Source organism: Chlamydotis macqueenii, chromosome 3, assembly GCF_036417535.1.
Source record: "Chlamydotis macqueenii isolate bChlMac1 chromosome 3, bChlMac1.mat, whole genome shotgun sequence".
NCBI classification, from domain to species: Eukaryota; Metazoa; Chordata; class Aves; order Otidiformes; family Otididae; genus Chlamydotis; species Chlamydotis macqueenii.
The window spans coordinates 69,849,997-69,873,389 of NC_141558.1; the positions used below are offsets into that span (position 1 = coordinate 69,849,997).

At 37.2% G+C, this 23,393-nt stretch overlaps 1 protein-coding gene across 2 annotated transcripts in view; it reads left to right on the forward strand.

The window, feature by feature from the left end:
- The window catches only part of FBXO11 (F-box protein 11), a 74,862-nt gene that overhangs the window by 36,253 nt on the left and 15,216 nt on the right, over positions 1–23,393 (forward strand). The window contains exons 2-11 of one of the 2 annotated variants that reach the window (XM_086746017.1): positions 3,457–3,584; positions 3,702–3,783; positions 9,456–9,597; positions 10,892–11,021; positions 12,094–12,177; positions 12,260–12,392; positions 17,426–17,532; positions 17,631–17,742; positions 22,778–22,884; positions 22,970–23,107. In XM_086746017.1, coding sequence (XP_086602143.1) covers positions 3,457–3,584; positions 3,702–3,783; positions 9,456–9,597; positions 10,892–11,021; positions 12,094–12,177; positions 12,260–12,392; positions 17,426–17,532; positions 17,631–17,742; positions 22,778–22,884; positions 22,970–23,107 — 1,163 coding nt within the window. Of the gene's footprint in view, positions 1–3,456; positions 3,585–3,701; positions 3,784–9,452; positions 9,598–10,891; positions 11,022–12,093; positions 12,178–12,259; positions 12,393–17,425; positions 17,533–17,630; positions 17,743–22,777; positions 22,885–22,969; positions 23,108–23,393 lie in introns of both variants that reach the window. The other variant, XM_086746018.1, reaches the window with a different exon arrangement.

The following is a 23,393-nucleotide window of genomic DNA, read 5'->3' on the forward strand; positions in this document are numbered from 1 at the left end:
TTCTGTAGCCAGCAAATTACCTGTGTGCAGTTAGCAGTTTTGTGGCCTGGCCAGGCCACAGGCTCTTGGTTCCTGAAGCGCTCTCCTCCCTGGTAGCCACTCTTGCAATATGTGAGCCTCTGTCACGATATGTGCCATGTGCACCGCTGCATGGACTGGTGCGTCCGGGCCGGCGTTGGTGACAGATGCCATGGCACACACATGCCCTGGGCACTCTTTTGCTTCCCACATTCTGCTTGGATTCGTTCTTTCCCCTGGTGCCCTTCTCTCATCTTGCTACTCAGATGGAAAAAGAGGAGTACTTTAATTCTTCTGATACCTGCTATGAATCAGAGTGAATGAGTTCATGTCCCTTAATGTCATCTGTGCTAGAAAAGCGATCTTTGAGTGGGACTCCTGCCATCCTTGAAACATACTTATTTTCTATTTAGCCAGTCCTTCAGTCTTTCAGCTAAACTGACCTTTACTTCTATCTTCCCCCACAGGCTTCTGCCTTTTCTTTCCAGCAGTAATATGTTTTGTCCTTAGTGGCCTCCGCGGGTTTACTTCTAAGGACTTGATTGGGTTTGTCTCTGCCCTTTTCATTGCCAGCTGAGGAACCAAAATTCTGTACCTGTGATTTCCTCTTCCCCCCCCCCCCCCCCCCCCCCATTTTCTTTGCTTATTGTGCTTTTGCTGTGTTCCATGTGGCAATTTTGAACTGTTGTACTGACCATCCAGAACGGGAGGGAAAAACCAAGCTGTTCTGACAGTCATTTTGTATCTCCAATGCAAAATAGACAAGGCACTCAAAATCCGAGTAGCATGCTTCTCCGGGATATTAGCAACAGAAATCATCATTACTATATCAGATCTGAAATAAAAATAAGGCATGCGAAGTAGATGCATGCTGCAGTGTTGAGGTACGTTTGGGTGCTTTCCTGAGAGCACCTTGCTGCTGGTGGTGACTGCCTGAATTCCTCCTGGCAGGGCCCACCTCAGACCCGCAGCTTCTTTTCCGCTCTGGCGTGTGAGGGGAGGCTGGGAACTCTCCTGTAGCAGCTTCTCTCATCCACCTGCTGATACCTTGTTAAATTGGTAGGGTATTTGATCAGAGATGAGAAGAAACAGGTAAAATTAGGTGACTGAATATCATAAGTATGGAATGGGTCTGCTCTGAGGTCAGTAACCTTGTGCAGGAGCGCGATGCCAACATTGGGCCATATGCTCCATCAGAGGAAAATGCACTGCAGTTCATCTATGTTGATAGATTGTCGGACAACCTATCACTGTGTCCTTCAGGTTTTTTTGCACAATGCCTAAATACTTGACCTTTATCGGTAGAGAAGTGCTCAGATGTCAGTGAGGTGTCATCTAAGTAGCAGACAGGGACAGGGAGAGTGAGATAGCAACCTCCATAACTTCAGATAGAAGCTTAAAAAGTGGAGGGGTTTTTTTTGGTAGAAGTTTCACCGCTTCTATTCTTAAAAGCCTGTGCTGTTGCTGCAGAAGGGGTGGTGGTTCTTCCCCGTCATGTGGTCTTGTCCCCTCTCTGTGGCTTTGCTGAGCTGGACCAGTTGCCAGGCTGGACAAAGGCTAATCATGGAGGTACTTCTTGCAGGGTTAGTTCTCAGGTGGATTAATGAGCTGATGACACTTTCCTAAAAAAAAAAAAAAAAAAAAAAAAAAAAAAAATCACAGAATGGTTTGGTTTGGAAGGGGCCCTAAAGATCACGTAGTTTCAATCCCTCTGCCCATGACAGGGACACCTTCCCACTATACCAAATTGCTCAAAGCCCCATCCAACCTGGCCTTGAACGCTTCCATGCTCTCTGGGCAACCAGTTCCAGTGCCTCACCACCCTCAGAGCAACTAATTTCTTCCTTATGTCTAACCTAAATCTACCCTCTTTTAGTTTAAAGCCATTACCCCTTGTCTTGTCACTATGTGCCCTTGTCAAAAGTCCCTCTCCTGCTTTCTTGTAGGCCTGTAGATTGCTCTCAGCTGACTGAAGTTGAACATGTACCACCAGCTGACTTCATCTTTTTACCAGCTTCTGTCCTGTATTTAAGTGTCCTGGCAGTGTTGTGATCTGTTTATGATACATGGCAAGGTTTGCAATTTATAAATATCTGCTAAGGCAGAGGAAAAACTGGGACCAGAAAAAAGCAGGAAGGCATGAAATAGCTTTTTCATCAGAATTTTGTTGGTTAGCTATCACAGATGTAGCTGTTTGGACTATGATGGCATGCATAATCCTACACAAATGCAATTATTTGTAATTTATATCAATAAAACAAAACAAAAAAATCCTTAGGAAAATGATGAGATTAAGATCTTGAAATGTAATCTGTAGAACTTCTTAAATTGCTTTTCTTTATTAAACAGATTGGCTTAATACTTGAAGGGTAAGGGGTTTTAATGGTGTGGTGTGTGGTGGGTTTTTTGTTTTGTTTTTTTTTAGTTTTATTTTTTTACATCAATCTCTCTTCACCTTGATGTATTCAGGAAAACTGCTTTCTGTACAGTATTGCTTTTCTGACTATCACTTTTACATGACTTTTACCCAGTTTAAAAATGAAAAAAAAATATGATAAAACGAAAAGGAAGTCCAAAATTCTTTTCTCACAGTTAAGACTCTGGAGAAAGTACACCTTTTACTTAAGTGGAGCTAGGCTTTATTTTCTAGACTGTTTTTGTTTTGACCTTTTAAAAATTCCTGTAAGTTTATGATGTGATGCTAGTTGTAGGACATTCAATGATAAGTAATTATTCCTTGCTTGTTTTGGGTATGTTCTGTAAACGTAGAAAACTGAAACAAATTAATGAAAATCTTTAAAAATTATACTCATCATGCTTTCTGAATTTTTTTTTTAAAGGGCAGGGAGAGAATATACTTTTACTTTTCTAAGTATAATTTAGACAAACAATGTATGTATTTATTTAAAACTACCTCCATTTGTATACTTTCCTGGGCTATTCCTGAAATGTTTAGGGGAAATTCTGCCTTAAGTTTTGTACTAAATGCTATGTTTTCTAAAGGATTTATTGATAACATCTGGTTAATAATTGAAATTCTAGTGTTCCTCATTCTGCTGGCAGTGTTAGGTAAAAGATTTTGAGGTAGTAAGATGATAGAATTAGCACAGTGAATTCCATGCTTGCAGAGAAACTGAAAGCCTAGGTTTTTGTTTTTGTTTTTTTTTTGTTGGTTTTTTTGTTAGGCAACTTTTGTTATTTCTGCTGTATACATATGGAGAACATAAGTTAATTAACGTGTACTTTCTCTTACATTGGAGAATGTAACTTTATGTATGCTGTGTGTATTCTGATTTTCCACTAAAAGTTCTCTGTGCTGTAGCACTTCCTCCCAACCCCCCTGACTGGATGTATTTTATCTGAAAACTTTTTTGCAGCGCTTTTTGGTATAAAACAAAACTGTAATTTTACTCAGCAAATTTCATTTTTTGTTAACAGATGATGATGTACCTGCAGATATGGTTGCAGAAGAATCAGGTCCTGGTGCACAAAATAGTCCATACCAACTTCGCAGAAAAACTCTTCTACCTAAAAGAACAGCTTGCCCTACAAAGAGCAGTATGGAGGTAACATTTGTTTGTTTTTAATTGTAAAGTGAATCTTTGTTTCAAGAATAGGAAGCTAATTAATACTTTTCATAAGTTATCTAATTACTGAACGAATTCTTGCTTATTTCATTAAAGGGTGCTTCCACTTCAGCTACTGAAAACTTTGGTCACCGAGCTAAACGTGCTAGAGTATCTGGAAAATCCCAGGATTTATCAGGTAATAACTTCTTGTACAAAAAAAAGGGAGTAGGAAACATTTTTACTTCATACCCACTCACCACCCTTATTTTTCCTATCTTCTCCAGCTAAGAAACAGTAGCGAAAAAACAACTACAAACTTGTCTACTTCAAATTTGGTAGCATGGTTTTAATCTGATTTTAAAAATCTGGTCCTTTAGTCTGCCTGCTTCACTGCAGGCACGTTCGTTTGGGTTTGTTTGGCTTTTGTTCTCAAAGTGCTGTGTAGTTATATCCAAGTTACTGTTAGAAGCAGTAATGCTGCAATGGTGCAGCACTGTGACTAGGCTTATGGATCATTTCTCATATTGATGTCTTGTTCTAGTATATAGTTTAGAGGTAGTTTGGGTATGTCATTATAGCACTTCATTGTGGAGAGAGGGAGAGAGGTTTTTTGTGTTTATAAATAAAAAATACACATATACCTACATACGTATATGTACATATATTTCAAACACATACAGTATGTGTACATTGTGTAGTAAACATATATGCAATATATGTGTATATAGTAATTATTGCGTCTATATATATGTGTGTGTGTATGTGTTTTTATTTGTATACACACACACATAAATAGGCACACATATCCTACTTGGTTTTTTTCTACATTATTTTTCTGTTTCTCTGCTCCTGACCCATTCTTTAGTTCCAGGAGACCTGCTGTCACTTTTCTCTGGAAAATCTACACCAATGCTTGTGGTTTCTGTTGCTTTTCTTGGGGTGTTTTTTTTTTTTGTTTTTTTTTTTTTTTTGTTGTTTTAGTCCATGTCTCCTTTAACATTGTGAATTAAAACTGAGCAGCTGGCGCAAGGCTTTGGTCTCTTTTAATTGCTTCTGTTGAAGTCTGCTCTTTATGGCTTCTCACCTTCTGCATGGTGTAGATTTTATCTTTCAAGCTCTGTCTCTTTCCCTCTCTGGTTTATTCTCATCTCTCTTTGATTAACTCTTTTAATTTCAGCAACTGTTTAAGAAGCATTTAACCTTAGTTTTAAATCCCTGAAATAGCCAGAACCAACTGAAGATCAACCTGTGTCATTCTATTTCCTGATTTGGTATCTGAAGCCTTGTGCAAATTCGTCTTGTCATAGTCTTTGTTTCTTTTGCCAGTTTTAAGTTTTTCTTCAAGGTCGTTCATTTTTCATGTGTTCTTCATTATGCTTTTACTTGCCTCCTCGCTTTAGTTGAGTCCTGTGGTACAAATTACAGCATGAATGACTCAAATTTCTGAAGGAATTCTAGACACTTGCTGCACGTTCCTTCTGTTACATTCTTGAACTCGCATGGGGAAAGTATGGAGGTTGTGAAGGCTTCTTCAGCATGGAATTACCAGAGGAATTGTAAACAATGACTTTATAATTGTACTCTTTAAGATTGTATTCAAAGCAGTCGCAATCTAACAAAGGCGTGTCCTTCTCTACCCATTTTTTTTATTAATCTCTTCCCCTGTATGGATGCTGATTATTTTTTGTTTTACCCATTGAGGTTTTTGAGATATTCCTCTAAACTTGCACAAGTATTGATTGCAGTGAGTCTTTTATGTGTGTGTGTGTTTGTGTTTTCCTGGTTTTTGTTAGCATAGATAGTGATAGCTGCTGTGACTGAGTTATAAGCATGGGACTTTATGGAATGTCATCAGTGGATATGGTATATTGTCATCTGGAACACAGAGCTGTTTATTTTAGAACTGGAGATGAAATGAAGACATAGGACATAGGAAAACGTCTTGGCGGAGGACCCTTCCTTCTTGTATGGACTCTTGAGGAAAATTTGGTGAGGATGAAAGGAGAAATGTCAGTCAATTGGAGTTTCCAACTGGAGTGGAGCCAGTAGTTGGAAAAACAGCCGGCTATTCCTTACTCTAATACTGATTTCAGAATTAGTGCTGCTAGGAGAGAGTTGCTATTTCAAATTGTAAGGGGAAAAATAATAATCTGTGATACTGTCAAGAAGAAACCATTAGAATTTTTAAATATTAACCTTTTTTTTTTTTTCCTGTTATTTGCAACCCTGTCCACCAGTGGTCTCTGCAGTGGACAATGAGTTCTTAAATCCTGAGACAGAAAGATTATTGAATATATAATAATCTTGATGAGAAAGCAACATATTATAGAAAAATATGTAAATGATTTTTTCACTTAAACTGTTGTAAGTAAATGGATAAAATGAAGAATCCAAAAATTTAGATAAAAGAAGGTTATGATGAGCTGTGTTGCTTATATCACAAATGACTGGTGAACCTACAAATTCAGCGTGCGTTTGACATTTGTAGAAAACATTTTCAGCTTTTAGTTCTAATTGATCCAAATGTTTATATCATATGCTAATACAATATTTCTTGATTTAAAGAAAGATTTAAATGTGGTATATTATGACTGTTTCCTTAGCTTACCTCAACTGTAAATTTATGCTTCCACTTAGTGGGATATTTCAGTCTTCAGTACCAGTTGTCACGTCATGTCATTTTAATCTAGGGTTTTAATCATTTTAGCATACTCTTCCTTTTTGTTTATTACCATGTAGATTTTTTCCTCTCTTGCTTTAAAATTACTACATTTGCATATCTGTTCAATACTGAGCAGTTCTTGTGGACTTTTAACCGTCCTTGGAAGACTTCAGAGACAAGTAATTTCTTTCTTTCACTGAACTATGAAGTTGCAGTAGATACTGAGACTCTAGGTTACTAGACCACTCCTTGATTGTTCTGTACATTAGGTACATGCACAGCTCACAGTTCACAGAACTTATTGGCTTATAAAATTTATTTTTGTCATTTCCTATTGATTTATAAGATTTTTCCAAGAACAGTGCATGCTATGTTTTCTGACATATTTCTTCGTACCAAGAAAATATTTTTACTAAATTCCTCCTTACAGAACAAAAGCTATTTGTGTCTGTCTTCTCCACTAAAAGGAGCATAAAAGGTATCCATACAAGACGTAATTTACAGTTGGGATGACACTCTTAGTCTTTGTATGAAGAAGGTAATTCACTTTCAGGCAGCTTTCCCTGCTCTTTGTCTTGGTATTACTATACTACTCTCTATCTACTAAATTATCAAAATTGAAACTGAATTATCTTTGTGCATATCCTGTGGAAACAGAATGACTTAATCAGCTGTGTTTCTAATTTTCAGTTGTCTAGTATATTAACACTTTATTAAATCATAAGTCAACTTACGTGAAGGCAAAGGTAAAGATTGGTGATGACCTCTTGCACTTTGTTTTTATTTTTGTTCTTGTCTGTTTTTCTTATTTGGAGAACTTAGTCTTTTTTATAAGAGTATGCATTTCATACTTCACTTTGTCAATAGGCGTAAAACTGTCAGGAGTAGCAGCACACAAATGTTTCTGATTTGGTGGCCAGACAAACCTTTAAAACTGTTTCAGCTTATTTTTGTAAAGTAGGAGGATGAACATATTGAATGCATCTTTGCTTTGACAGATTACTAAAAGATACTCAAAATGTGAAGTGTGAATTTGTAGAACAAAACCATGGAGTTCTTTCTTGGACCCAGAGGGTCTGCACATTAGCTTTTTCAAATTATTCTGGAGAATCACCTATTAATCACAGTATCATTGATTTGAATGGAGAATTCTTAAGTCAACCCCTTCTTCTTAGTTGAGCAGAAGAGCAATTAAAATTAAATCTCTCACTGCTACAAGATTTTGGATAGAAGTGAGTGAGGATATCAAACACCTATAAAATCATCATCTTCATTTGGCAAGTAGTGCCTAAGTTTCCAAGTAAATACAACTTCAAAAATTGCAGGGAGGGGAGCTATTGTGGTGCTTTTTTTAAGTTGCAAGATGGTTTTTTCTGAGTTGGTCCCTGCCCCTTGCAGTAAGGAAACGCAACTGAATTTCAGCTTCCATTTTGAGATAGGGCCTAGGGAGGAAAATGGGAGTATGAACTGTTGAGCAATGGGAGGCACTACACTAGTGAACTTCCCTCTTCAATAAAAAAAATTAGTCAAGGTCCTAACATATATATATATACACACACACACACACACACACACACACAAATACATATATACTGGAAGGAAGAAAAAATTCTGCAGCTTGTTTAGGGAAGTAACTGATAGTCTTGGGAAGAAGATGAAATTGTATACCTCAGGATTTGTGTATTAAAAGGAGAAGATGGGTCATGGAAGGCTTGTGAGGATTTACTGCCTTGCATGAACAACATCACACTTCAGCTTGTAAGACAGCAGAAGACTGTATCTCCACATTTAACTGGGAAGCTACCAGAAAGGAACAGGTTCAGGGAAAGTCACTGCAAAGTCAGTAATATTTCGGAATTACTGCTAACTGGTCTGACCACAGATGTAAGCATGACATCCTGGAAAAACAGCTTTAATCAGTTATCTCGTTTTACACAGGTTCTGGTGATGTGGTCTGTAGACTACAATCTAGCATCTCTTTGCAGTTGATGTCTTCTCTCTCTTCTAGCTGGAAATGACATAGCTATTTGTGCTACTTTGACCAGGAATGACTTGGGGCTTTTTGAGGGGATGGGGGGGAAGGGGGGAAGCAGGGAACACGGACGGACACGATGCATGGAAACTGCTTTTCAGAATATTATTCCCTCAAATTTAGTAGGTCATCCTTCTGAAGGTCACTGGGTCACTTTAGTGGTCTTCCTGTAATAGCCAAAAATCACAATAATGCAAGGAGCATTACATGCATGTAGTTGTCTTATGAATGCAGCACGAGCTTTTAATGCCTTGCATACAAATCCTCTAAACTTGGAAGCTGTTCTGTATGGTTCCAGCTGAGAGAGGATCCTAAAGGCAATAACCAAAGAAGTAAACCTATCCAAACAGAATGCCCCAGCTGTGAAGATACCTGCCACAGCAGGGTCTCATGAGAATGCAAACTACAGATGGATTTTCCTGTATCAACTGTTGTATATAGAGCGCATGTATGCGCAAGGGCAGGGGTTTAACAAAGTGCACTTGCATTTCCACGCAGTGACATGGGAATGCCACTTCCTCAAACCTCACTCAAGAAATACAACATCTAGCAAGGCTAACACTTCTTCTGACTTAGATTTTTCATTTGAAAAGAGAGTATAAATGGGAGTAAGTGGAAGGAGGAGACCTTGGCATTACTGCTGGCTACTGATTTCCTGCATCTCGGACATCCTTTTTCCTGATGTGTTTGTTGTGGGAGAACAAGGAGGTTTTACTAGTAATTTTTCCAGACAGTGACTATTTTTGAGTAAATTCTTTTGTGTTTGTAAACGTTTGCAGAGGTTTTGACTTTGAGACTGGATTATTGTTATTATTCTCTATAATGTGGGTTAATTAAACAAGCTATTAAGTGAATAGCAGTGAGGAGCCAGTATATCTCGAACGTGCACAGAAGCCTACTTTAATGTCTGTGATTGTATGCAGATTGATTCCTCCAATAGAAAAGGTGAACCTAAAAGTTCTGAAAAAGGACTTCAAGTCTGTAATTTCTAGCTGACTCTAGAGTCAACCGTTTGCCTTTAGTTTTAGATTAAATGAATGGGGAAGGGCTGCTTTAAGATCGTTGATGTTTTAAATGGGCATATTTCAAATGACAAGTTAGTTATCTAGTTTGGTCAGAATTTGGTCTGATTAAATATGTCAGTAAACTTATATAGATTACTGTTTAATAGCAGCACCTGCAGAACAATATCTTCAGGAGAAGTTGCCAGATGAAGTGGTTCTAAAGATCTTCTCCTACCTGCTGGAGCAGGATCTCTGTAGAGCAGCTTGTGTGTGTAAACGCTTCAGTGAACTGGCTAATGATCCAATTTTGTGGTAAGTGAAAAGCTATTCCTCATTATCTTGAGAAATATTAGATGTGCTGCATGAGATGCCAGTACAATAGAAAAATTGAAATGTTGGTGGCAATTAGTTGAATTAAAACCAATTACATTTTAATATGTCTGGTTTACTTAAGCATTATTTATTACTTCTATGTGTTAAAACTTTTGATTCTCTTCTAGTGTAGATACTAGTTAAATAATGACTGGTTTAAAAATCAGTGAGGTATTCCTTCAGTAGCCACTCCCTTTCCTTTTTCATTACTTTAACCTTTTTCACGCTTCTGTGGGGTCTATGTTCTTTTACACGAAAGAAGGAACACGTTTCTTAATGTTAAATGGAAATTTTGTCTAGTGTTACTGAGGGTTTTTTGTTGTTGTTTGGTTTGATTTTTGTTTAATGGGTGGATAATCAGGTTTTCACCCATGTGAATCCCCCCTACTCCTGGCTTTTTGAGACCTTGGATAACTGTGATCTAAACTTGCATTATTTTATGAGGGAAGAAATAACTTACGTTTCTTTAATATTTTTTTTTTTAAATTAAGACTAAAAGAAAAAAAAAAATCTTTGTAACATCACAAAAGTGGGGGTGTTTTTCCCTTATCCTAAAGACAGTTTTGGGGCTGTCTTGTCAGATGAATTACAACTTCTGAGGTTGAGTGGCATCTGTTAAGTCTGGGCTTAATATCAGCCGACTCAGACACTGCAATTATTTGTGTTCTGGCACTAATCAAAAGAATGCAATTGTTGTGTGCTTCATGTGCTATTTTCTTCTTTTTAAGCCACTGTAATCTGTCCACTGATTAACTCTTTTTGAAATACAGTGCATCGTTTGTTCTCTGTGAATGCATTTTTTTCAGCCTTTTTTTGGCAAGGTGCTGAAGAGATGGTGGAATACTTTGTCTTAAGTTTTGTTATTCTTATGCTACTATTTCCTGAGTTTTAAGGCAATGCTGTAATTAATATACCATTAGACTCTGATTCCACAAACAGTGTAACTAGAACTGCTTAAATTTCTTCATAGAAATTACATATTGAGAACTCTTTCGCTTGGATCATGAAACATGTGCCAGAATTTTTCTTAGGAAAACACGGAAGTGAGTCCAACAGATAAATTGTTTTGGAAGTGTTCGAAAGTGGTTGGTATTGATCTTAGTCAAATTCACTGTCACAGACTGGCAAATCCTGTTGGAAGAACCTCAGTCTTCAACATTTGGTGTATTATATTAAAATGGAAGAGTAATCAGAAATACATTAATTTTCTTTTCTGCTTGACACTTCTGCTCAGGAAAAGATTGTATATGGAAGTATTTGAGTACACTCGTCCAATGATGCATCCTGAACCTGGTAAATTTTATCAGATTAATCCAGAAGAGTATGAACATCCAAATCCCTGGAAGGAAAGCTTTCAGCAACTGGTAACAGTAGTATTCATTTATATTCCAATTTAAAGATGGTTTATAAAAGTAAAAACTCTGACTTCTGAAATGTGACTGACGATAGTAATTATTTTGATTTTTAGGCTTTAAGTAAGATGATGGGACTGAGGAGATGGGGAGAGATCCCTGGATCATATAATGCAGTAGGGAGATATTTGAAGTTATTTCCTGTTTTAAGGCACAGTTTAGGGAGACGTGTCATGGTAAAGTGCTTGAGCATCCAGCTCTTCTGTCTTGGATTTACGTTTTGCCTCACTGAAATTCTGTGGAAGAGATGGTCATGGTCTGTGGCTCACAAATAACCTTCAAATACAAGGTTGTCATTATATGTTGTTAAACCAGTATACATGCTGGTTATCTGAATTGTATGCATCTTCCTCTAGTAAACCGAACAGCATATTGATTGTATCACTTGGGCTTAAATATAGCCATTTGCAGCTGACATGACTGGACCTAAACAAGCTACCTTTTAAGGCACGTGACTGAACCTCTAATCCAAAGTGTCAGAGGTGTTGTAAGAATGGCTGGGCATGATACTTGAAAAACAAAAGTAAGGGAAATAAATATCAAGGTGAGTGTATTATACAATCTTGATTGGTTAATTAAATTCTGAAGCTTATGGAGGACAAACACTTGATTTGGCTTCTTTGTTCACTACTCAATCAAATGTGAAGCTATAGGATTTTTTTTTCCCTCACCATATAAATGCAATTTGTTTTGTGGCAAGCTGCTAGAAAACCAAATGATGGAAATAACATTTGTTGTGGAGTGGATAAGGTACATGCGGTTTTTCAGTAACTTTTGAGGTTTCTGGCTGTGTAGGTAGGTTAGCCTCTTCGTTTAGTTGATCAGTCTCTTAGGCTCAGAATTTTTTTGGTGTTGCCATTTGAAGTTGGGTGCCTAACCTGTGAGGTCAGAGTATGATCCTTAGTTCCTGGAACAAACTAGTATCAGCAAATGGCTTGTTAATTAGGGGATAAGTAGATCTTTTATCTGTGCATTCAGATCCACCTATCTGCAAGCTTATTGTAAACTATTTTTCTTGTTTCAGTACAAAGGAGCACATGTAAAGCCAGGTTTTGCTGAACACTTCTACAGTAATCCTGCAAGATATAAAGGAAGAGAAAATATGTTGGTAAGTTTCTAAAGCAGTTCTTAAGAATATTTATGTTTCTTTGCATGGATATTCCTCTCTAAACTTGTTCCTCTTCTTCTAGTATTATGATACCATTGAGGACGCTCTTGGTGGAGTTCAAGAAGCTCATTTTGATGGACTTATCTTTGTTCACTCTGGCATATATACTGATGAATGGATATATATAGAATCTCCAATCACCATGATTGGTGCAGGTATTTAAACTGAAAGTATCTTTGTCTCAAAGTACGACTTGTGTTAATTACTATCTTAATTGCAAAGATATTCTGGTGTATTAAATATCCAGTACAAATGCCTGTCTTTCTTCGTCAGCCTAGTAAATAAGTATTTGCTGTACAGGTGTCACTAAAAAGTAGCTGATGTTTCAGACTAAAGTACCATTGTCTGCTTGTTAGTTCTTGGAATAACTTATCTTTTTATTTCATTAGCAAAAAAAAAATTGAATATATCAGAAAGTATACTCAGTTACTTGACTGCAGTTGAAAATTTCAGGTGGTTCTTATGAAATTTGTTTATATATAACCTATCTCCAGAATAGAATCCAGCAGTGGGAGCAAGCCCAAATTAGTACCTGTCCCATTTTCTTCAATATCATAATTCCGTCTTGAGGAAGGAAATGAGAGCATCCAGAAGAAAGATTCTGAGACTGGAGGTTCTTTCTTTGTTAGTTTCCGAACTGTTTCTCTAGAGGAGAATCATAGAATGGTTAGGGTTGGAAGGGACCTTTAAAGGTCATCTAGTCCTACCCCTGTGCAAGGAGCAGGGACATCCCCGACTAGATCAGGTTCTCCTTTATGGAGAAGGAAATAAGACTTTCAGAACAGGAAAGATTTAGGAAGTTAATATAAGTAATACACCTGGCTGCAAATTGTGGTGCTTGTGGTGCTGGTTTCTTTTCCTGTCCCTACTGTGACCGTGCTAATCCCCAGCAGCGTGACAGAGTGGTAAGAATTTAGATTGTCTTAATGTCTGGTAGAGATTTTACAAGTTATTGGACCTCTTGCTCCTGTGGTGATCCAGAAGTGAATTGCTCACTGCCTTCTTTTTCAGAGATACTGTCTGTATGGGTTGGTGGTTTGGGGGTTTTTTTGTCTGTTTTTTTTTGTGTGTGTGGTGTGGAGTTTTGTCTGGCTTTTTTTTTTTTTTTAAAAAAAAAAAAAAAAACAAAACCAACCAAAAAAACCCCAACCAAAAGTCTCTCTTTCCAGGTATCTATTTGTTCTGCATACCAACTATTTTGTTCTTGAGCAAACCTATTCTGGCCCTTCTTGCCTGGGTTTTGCAGCCTTAGCTGTGAGAATGGCTTTGATCAATGTAGCTAGGTTGTTCCAGGATTAGTCTTAAAACTTGTCCCTGCAGCCAGATTCAGCTGCATTAGTTTGTCAATTCATGACTACATTTCTGAAGCTAACATCCTGAACATCTCCACTTACAGTGCTTTGGTTTGTGTTGTGGAGAGGTTTTGGAGCACAAACTGGATTCCTTTTGGATGAGACTAGTCTAAGCAACCTGTTCCTGGAATACTCCTACTGCACTCTAATAGTTGGTGTGTGTTCAGTCAGAAGGACCAGGCTAGGACTAGTCCAAAGTCACAGTCTCTTCTCTATCCTCCCTGTCGTGCAACACATATGGTGTGGATGTCGGTACCTCAGCGCTATTCCACTCTGAAGTACCACTCTGGTGATGCTGCAGTGCTTGGTAATTGCAGGCGTGACCTTAGACAAATAACAAAATACCCCTGACTTCTGTTTCAGATAGGAGAGATCAGTAATAGACACCAGTACGTATTCATGAAGTGTTTAAAAGTCAGAGGAAGCTGGGTCAGCACTGTCCTAAGATAAAAAAATTTCTCAATTATTTCATGAAACTTGAAATGATATCTTCACTATCTAGTTAAACTTCTGCATGTTCTCTGGCTCCTTTTAAGTTTTGAAAAACCCTCTGCTTTCCCTTCTACTGGAATTAAACCAAGTTATTCAGAAAAACAGCTATCTTAACTACAGTTCTTTAAAAGCAAGGGATCTGCAGTGTTTATTTTTGTAACAGAATCCCTGTCTTGGGGAACAAAAAACCCCCTAGAGGAATCCAGAAATGCTAGATGTATTTATATTTCAGTTCCTGGCACTGCTGTCTCTTCACTTCCTCAGACTTTTTCTCCACTGAATGGTCAGTGAGATTGTAGAGGGCGTCAATTTTCGTTTGTCTTGAAAACAAAACAAATTAAAGTGAACCACTGAGCCTTGGAGAACTACCTCTTCTCTGTTGGCGTGCTTTTCAAAATTATAGGATTAAGACAGCACCAAATCTCTATGCAATTCTACTCAAATTTCTTTAATAGTTTCTTCTGCTGACTTTTCAAGAAGCACAGTGTTACTAGAAAGGCAGCTTTGCATACCTTGAGCTTTCAAGAAGCTTCTGTTTTCTCATTATATCCAAAATGTTCTTGCAGAATAATGCCTAGTATTCTAGATTTGTTGTTCTGTTTTAATTTTAGGGTTGGTTATTTCTTTAAATCTAGGGCAAGGAGTCAGGTTCAGAAGGAAGCCTTTGGAGGTGTTACTAGTACTGTGACTTATCTGAACTGTCAAGTAAGAAAATTGATGCATCTGGTTCAGTGGACAGAAATACCTATGAATTTCTTAAAACAATTCTATTTTCCAGGGTTGGGGAGGGGTTGTCAGATTGCTGCAGGAAAACAGGTGTTCCGTGGAGTGTTCATCTCACAGAAGACATGAAGTCTCTCATCTTAATAGCAGAGTTTCAGCAGTTGTACAGACATGTGTCTTGATCTAAGAATCTTCAATGAATATGTGGTTTTTTTCTGTATTTTAGGAGATACAGCTTTCATTTTTTCCCTTTACTTTCAATTTGACTTAAATAATATGCAAGTAAGTGAAAAAGGGATTATCAAAGTATTTTCCAATCTAGACAAAAATTAATAAAACCAATAAGAATTATTGTATTTTTAAGGGTAGAAAAATCCAAAACGGTAAAGACTATCATAATTGGCTATTTTTTTACTTTTGAGTGCAAGAGAATTTTCACATGCCTGAACTCTTCTTCAAATACCCGTGCTGCATCTTTGAATTGAAAATTGTATGTTAGACTAGTTTAGAGCTGTGTTCTTTGCAGATTTTACAGACTGCAAGATCTAGAAAGACCTCTGTGTTTTTTGCCTGATCTGACTGAACAGGGTCACAGTTATTTCCTGCAGAATCTAGTTGTTTTTCTAGTAATGCACTGAAAAGTGGAAATGTTTTATTCCTTTTGAGGAGACCATTTCCAAATGGTCTCATCTTGGTCCTTAAACTGAGCTTGAATTCTGATCCCACGGAACATGGCTCCCTCAGACTTCAGCAAATAGACTTCTTGAGAGCTGTGTCTTGCTTGGTTACTAAGTTAGTGGCATTTTCCTTCCCCTCCCCTTTCTTTCTTCTAAAGTGGTCTAAGTCAAAAGCTGAAATACAGATTTCTCTGAATAATTATTTTGCAAATATTCAATAGGATGTTACTGAGAATTTTTTTGATGCATTTAGAATTAAATCAATATTTGAGGAAGTCTCCTTCCTTCTTCAGCCTTTTTCTGGGGGGGGAATCTAAATCCAGTGGTCTAACTGATTGATGTTGTTCCATGATGGGCATTCTATAAAGTAACTTGTGCTGAGAGGAAGGAGATGTGTGTAGAGAACATCATCCAAGTGCATGGCAGACACCTTCAAATACAATTCCGCAAATCTCTCTGCTTTGCATGATAGTGTTTCAGAGCATCCAATGTGAAGTGCAACTTTTTTTTGCTTGCTTGCCCCCTAAGAGTGAATATTAATTTTTGGCTCTTCTATTTCTTGTTAAGGATTCCGTTTATTTTCTGGTTTTGTTTCACATGCAATACTGTGGTGCCATTCTTTCGCAGATGCTGAAGTGTGTGTGCCAATGCATTTGCACCATGGTGGAAAACAGTTAATTATATAGAAATGCTACCAGGCCACAGAAAAATATTTTGTATGATGACACAAGTCTTCACGAAAGCCCTCTTCTAGTTGTTACCTAGCACTATATGAATAGTGGTATGAAGAAGAGCTAGACTACCTTAAAATATTTGCAGCTCTGCAGTAATGAAGGCAGAGATCTGGCTTTTAGATAATGAAAACAAGCTGGATAATGATGTAAATGTTGCTTCATTCTGACTAGCACCTTTCTGCCTGAGTGATAAAGAACAGGCCATACCACTTGTCTGTGCTACTGTCAACAGACAACAGAAAAAGATCTGCTCGTGAGAAATCCTGTGCATAGGCTCTTCAATACAATACAGAATTTAGGTAAAATACCTAGTCACATTTGTGTGTCTCAGGTTGGGAATGGTTTGAAATTGCTATCAGAGCTTATCTGCTATAATATGTGAAACTTCCATATTTACATTTTGTGTGTTGAGGAAGGCTTTTTCTGACTTACGTTTAATGTGCAGTTTTGAATCAGACAAACTATCTTGTGTGTGAAGGATTATCATTTAATTTATACCAATGTAAGACTGTTGTTAACTTGTGCTCCCTCTGCTGGCTCTTCCCATACCAATGTAAATGTTTCCTTCTCTTGGATTAAGGATAAAGAATAGAGCAGAGCTTTGCTGTTAACGCAGGAAATCAAATTGCGGATTATGGGAACTTGCGAATCAACCATTTTGAAACGTTCTGTACATACTTTCAGAAGTACAGTTCAATTTAATTTGAGGTTTTTTACAAAAAATAATGAGGATATAAATTCGTAAGTCTGAATTTTACATTTGAGAAATGTGGGCTGGTTACTCACAGGTCATGAGCAGATTGCTAAGTAGTTGTTAAATTGGTTAGAATTAGTGATAGAATGTATATATTTAGCTTTAATAAAAGGATTTAGAATACCAAAATAAATTGTACTTAGTAACTGAATTACAGTCCCTCTAGATAGGAATCCATATTAAAACTGTGAATTTGGTTTGTAATAAGTAGTGGTCAAACAGTTGCTCTGTACAAGAGAGATTTCTCCATGGTACTAGATATTAAATTGGTGCAAGATTGTCTTAGTTGAAGACTATTTCTTCATTGTCTTTTAAACTTCCTGTTTTAAGACATTTATATATGAAGAATAATGTTCGTTTTCCTTTGCTTTGAACAGAATTCTGTAAGTTTTTTGGGGGGATTTTTTTTTTTTTTCAGTGGCATAAACTAAGACTTAATACATGTTTTCTTTACAGCACCTGGAAAAGTAGCAGATAAAGTTATAATAGAAAACACTAGAGACTCCACCTTCGTTTTTATGGAGGGTTCTGAAGATGCCTATGTTGGATATATGACAATCAGGGTAAGAATCTCAAACTTGAGCAGAGCTTTTAATAATTTCATTTTAATGCTGGAGCCATTAAATAAATACTACATTTCTGTGTTATCTTCCTTTTTCAGTTCAACCCTGATGACAAATCTGCTCAACACCACAATGCACACCACTGCCTAGAGATTACCGTGAACTGCAGTCCAATTATAGATCACTGTATTATTCGAAGTACTTGTACGGGTTAGTGGGCTTTTTATTGTTTGAAATTAACACTGTTTAAAGTTACTAACCTAACCAGGGCACACGGAAGCAGAACATAAAATGATGATGACTACTATTGGCATATTTAATTTTTTGATGCAGGTGTTTTAATACAGGTCTGCAAGCCTTTGCCTTGAAATGGTATTACTATGGTGACTTTGTGTCCAAGACCTTTGTGATAATGTATACTTGGTCTTCTATTTGTATCAGTTTGGCTTCTCTGGGCACTTAGTTTAAAACCTGAAAAGTGACAGTTTATACAAACTTACCTGGTTTTGGTATATATGGTTGTAGCTGGCAGGAGAGGGCATTTAGAGGGGGCATACATAGGACTTTTACATTAAAATGATTGACATATGCAGTGTTGAGATGGATGGCATTAAAACAGTCCTAAGCTATAACTGCTAAGTTCACATTCCTGTCAAGAGTGGAATGATTTGATGTACTCAAAGTATGAGTTTCCGTACAGGCAGAAGAACTGTATGGTGTGGAAAGTTAAGACTCACTTCACCATTAGAGATAATAAGGAATTTATACTGCCTGTTTTGAGAAACATTGGCAGTCTAGATTCAGGAGAGAAAGGGTTAGAGGTGGTATAAGTGAGAGGCTGAATGGCAGTTCGCAGCTGTTGGCAGGAACATGGTAGTTCACAATCACAAGACGTGCCTGGTTTAACGTGTTTGAACACAAGCCGATGAAATGGAGTGTCAAAGAGGTAAAGGAGAAGATAACCAGGTCTTTGCATGGAAATGGCAGTATGAACTACATATACCTAAGTTCAGCTAGTGAAATGGAATGGATTTACGCAGCAGGCTGTCCATAAAGGTTACTCAGCTCAATATAAAGGCAAGGAAACAAAGATTTTCAACTAAATATAGAAATTATGCTTTTCTGGTACAAGCTATATGGAAGAGGGAATTCTGCAGGGAACTGTAATAAGAATGGTGGAAGGATTCCTTGTCTATGCTTTTGGCAGAGGAAGATATGATCTTGCTTGGAGGTTTCAGGGTATAAAACACTACTTCATTTTGGTCAAGGCAGCTCAACGCTTCACATCACCACCACCTGTGTCATTGGAGACATATTGGCTAATGTGTGGAAGTGTTAAAAATTAAAAAAGAGAAGCAAGGGACTAACTGCTCTCAGTATCTTGATTTTGTTGTTTAATGCTAAATATTGGGAAAATTGAAGTATACAAAGAAAATTTGTTCTGGAAGTTCCTATATACCAATATTGGAGACCCTGATGACAAATGAGAGGAATTAGATTCATTTCTTGGACCACATTCAGCTCTGTTACAAAAGTAGTTCAAAGAGCTGCATGGCTTCATCTTGAAACATGTGCTTGCAGATAAACTTGTAGGTCTGATGTTTTGGTGAAAATTGTTTATTAAAATGAAGTTTTGATAACTTTTTTCATTACTACTTTTCATTATGGAGGATTTCAGAGGATTTGTGACCTCTCAATACTCTGGATTTCTGAATTTTTGCTACATTGTATTGTTGCTTCTCTTCTCCAAAGTTAAGATTTTGTAGTCAACTTTGTAGACTGTCCGTAGGCTGTACTATCATCACTTATTGATTATTAATTTTTATTGACTTTTTAAATCCTACCAAGCCTTGCTATAATCAACTCAGGAAGTACTGAGTGTGTGTAAAAAGGGAGGAAGAATGGCAGTCTGCCAGAAAAGGCATTTACTATTTCCAAGTCAATGATGTCTCTGAAATATTGATCCATAAGCATTGAAAATCTCTTTCCTAGCACATTCATGATACCATTTCTGTGGATCTCCTAATTGCATTAAAGCATATTTCTATATTATGTCATGTGTAAAGTTCTTAATGTATGTCATATGTAAAGATGGGAGCTATGTAAGTGCGAGTGATTTAAGCTGAAGGCTTCTTGCTGCCAGTCCAAAGCATCTTTGAAATAAAGTTTAAGTGGCAAGATCCTGAGTCTAGAGATTCTATTGCATCCATTGTAGAGGAAATCTGTATTAGTCTACACCTTGATAGATGAAACATAAGTAGATGGCTATGTGCTTTTTTTTTTTTTTTTCTTTTAAAGTATTGCTTAAGTGTGTGCAATGATATTCTGAATAAACAAAATAAAGCCTAAACCAGTAATATATGTGCTTGGTACTCCAAAAAGACCAATTTCACACAAACAATAATGAAGTCCAGTGAAGTGAGTCAGAATAAAGATTACTTTAAGTGAGCAAAATGTGATAGAGGCATGCTTTTAGAAGATCACACTGGGTTCCCAAAACTCTGCAGTCCCTCAGTGTAACCAAAAGAGGTAGAGGAAAGGAGAGTGAAGGCAATTATTAAATAGAAGAAATGAGAAGTTATTAGCAATTAATGTAAATAGGAAACTAGGAATTGCAGGAAATGGTGGGAAATACTCCCCTCCCCCCCTTACCCCCACAATACAAACACTCCAACAATATACCCTCAATATACCCTCCCTACCCCCAAAAGAACTTGAAAAACAAGAGGAGATATAACATCTGTCTAGAAGAGACAGTGCTTGTGTCTTAACTTGGGGAACAAAGGGACTTTTAGCAGTGATGCTGATCCATCATAGATACAGAAGAATTTGAATGGCAGTGTTGTGTAATTTTTTGTTCCATATTTAATGAGGATAGACAGGAATGATAAATGTGCTCATGCCGTAGAGGAATAACGAAGTATGTTCCACTCTTGACAGTAACCATGGAGGAGGTTAAACAGCTGTAAAAATAGACATTCTAAAATCATGCAGGAGTTTAAAAAGAACTGGCCAAGAAATCTTCTGGGCTCCTATTATCTATCAACAGTAACTTGAAACCTGGGTGAGACAGTGTGTGTCCCTGGGGAGGGGGGCATGGGGGAGACTAAACAGGATGAAGTATGGCAAGTAGTACTGCCTATTGATCCTGAGTAGAATAAGGAGATGGTAAATGTGGGGATTTGGTCAATCAAGAACTTAAAATTTATGATTGAAGCCAACTAATGTGTATTTACAGAAAGTTATAGTGGCTGCATGACACTACAAGCATTTTTTGATGACTTCCTTTGAGTAAAAGAAAGTAGCAGGCCTGGTGTAGTTACATAGATCCTTGAAAAATATTTGACTTCCACCTACAGTGCCTTAAAATATTAGAATTTTACAGAATTATCAGAGGACACATTAAATAGATGAAAAATGACTTGCAGGGTAATTATAAATGGCTTTTTTGGTGGCCATTTCGAAGATGACTTCTAGACTTTAAGCCATGTTATCAGTGATCAGCAGAGAAGAAATAAAACACATATTGGTGAAATTTGTAGATGATGAAGACTTAAGGTATTCTATATAACCAGGAGGATGGGTTGCTATGCCCTGTTTGGAAGGTGGGCTCTCAAACAGTATTCACAGTTGCGTGGACAAGTGTGAAGTTACACACACAACTTGCTTTTGTTCTTAGCTTTAAGTGATAAACCTCTCTCCTGGGAAGCTGGATTCCTCGAAAAAGCTTAGAGTCACTGTGGGTAAACAGCTAAATATGAGCCCTTGTGTAGTTGAGTGGCCAAAAGAACTAATGTGATCCTTAGTTATACTCGTGGTAATATTGAGCAGTAGACTGTATTACGCCTGCTTCATAATAAAGTGCTCTTCCCTGGTGTCCATAGCAACATGTTAAAAATTTAGAAATGGTTCAACAAAAAGTCCTAAGAGATAAAGCAGAAAAATTTAGTTGTAATGAAAAACATTCTGACTGCCATTTGTTACTTTATCAAGAAGACGACTGAAAGAGTAAATTGCTTGCACTAAATATGTGCATGCACTGGGTATAGCATACGCTGGTATAAAGAGAACCAGTAACTGGGTGCTAAAGCTGGAGAAATTAAAATGAGAAATTAAAGCGTAAATTAACAGGGTAGCAACTCTGTAACCAGCTAACAAGCTTTATGGTGGTTTCTCAGAGCTGGAAATACTTAAATCAAAATTAAATGTGTTTTTAAAAGATATGTGCTGAAGTTCCTGCTACCAGAATTGAAGTAGGAATTAGTTCAAGGAATTATTATAGCGTGTATTATTCATAAGGTCAGACTAGACAATCAAAATAATTTCTTCAGGATTTAAAAAAAAAAAAGCTCTAAATGAGCCTGTGAATTATTAAAGTATAGTCTTTGTGGTACTTTGCTGGAAGGTAATATGAAAGCTTAGTAATAGAACGTGTACTGGCTTGCTTATTTAGTGGTGTTTAGTTGTGGGGAAGGTGTGTGTTACATTAGCCAATACTCTGAGATGAAGTCTTAGATTTTGGAAGTCACTGTGAATCTGGTGTTGATTTTTAGTGACCACAGAATTTCATGCTTTCTTTCTTCATGGAGTTCAGAGAATTGAGCTGATTTGATGAAGTCCTGAGCAGTTTGAGTCCTAGCTCCCTGAAAAGAGTTTGTTTTCTGGGCAATGGTATGGTAGCTGAAATCATCTAAGGAGCTGCAGCAAGGAGCTTTATAATTCAGCTGGGAAGAGACCTGTTGGTTTCTGATGCATAGTTCTGTACTTGAGATTGTGCTGTTTGTCTCCTGCTCATCTTTAGGTGGCGTGTATTTGCTACAAATTTATTGTTTGTGTGGGCTCTTTGAAGTACTACATTATAAAAGTTTAAAGGGAAGTAAAATAAGGCAGTAATTAGCATAGAATTTTATTGTATTTCTGTTGTTCTTCGTCTGTTGTTGTCACTGTACAGTGGGCCAAACATCGGGAAATAAATGAGTGAGAACTTTCATAAGTATGAATTATTATATAAACTATTGTCTATTCTGGCAGTCACGTGCAGCTGCGTAACTCCTACCTTGATTTTTTTGCATTTGCAAAATGGTGACATTAGTGTTCTGCCTGTGGTTTGCAATGCTTTAGCACTGTGCACTCCAAGTCTTTTTCAAATATCATTTCACACTAACTGTTCTTGCAAGAGCACTGCCAGACTATTTATAAATACACTGTGCTTTGAAGCTATGGTAACTGTACTGTTTTCTTCCAGTTGGCTCTGCAGTATGTGTTAGTGGCCAGGGAGCTTGTCCTACGATTAAACACTGTAACATCAGCGACTGTGAAAATGTTGGACTTTATATTACAGACCATGCACAGGTATTTTTCGATACCAGTTTCTTTACATTGATAAAATTGTTTACTGTTTTTGATTCCTGTCTTAACTTACAATTTTATTTCCCAGGGAATATATGAGGACAATGAGATCTCCAATAATGCGTTAGCAGGGATTTGGGTTAAAAACCACGGAAATCCCATTATCAGACGGAATCACATTCACCATGGACGTGATGTTGGTGTTTTCACTTTTGACCATGGCATGGTAATGTATATATTTTCTTTTGAAGAAAGAAATTTAGGTGTTGCATAGCTAAAGTCTTCAGATTTTACCTGTCGTTGAAGAAATGCTTTTACATGTGAACAGCTATTTTAAAATATGCCCACTCTTCTTCTTTTGCCCTTCAGTGGGCAACTTCACTTTGAAGACAATTTTAGCTGAAAGAGGTTTAAGCAAGTTTGTTGCACTTGATTGACAGCCTGTTCCATTGAATGATACTGCAGTGACAGAATACCTCTTGAAAGAGGATATAAATGGTAGGCTTACATTT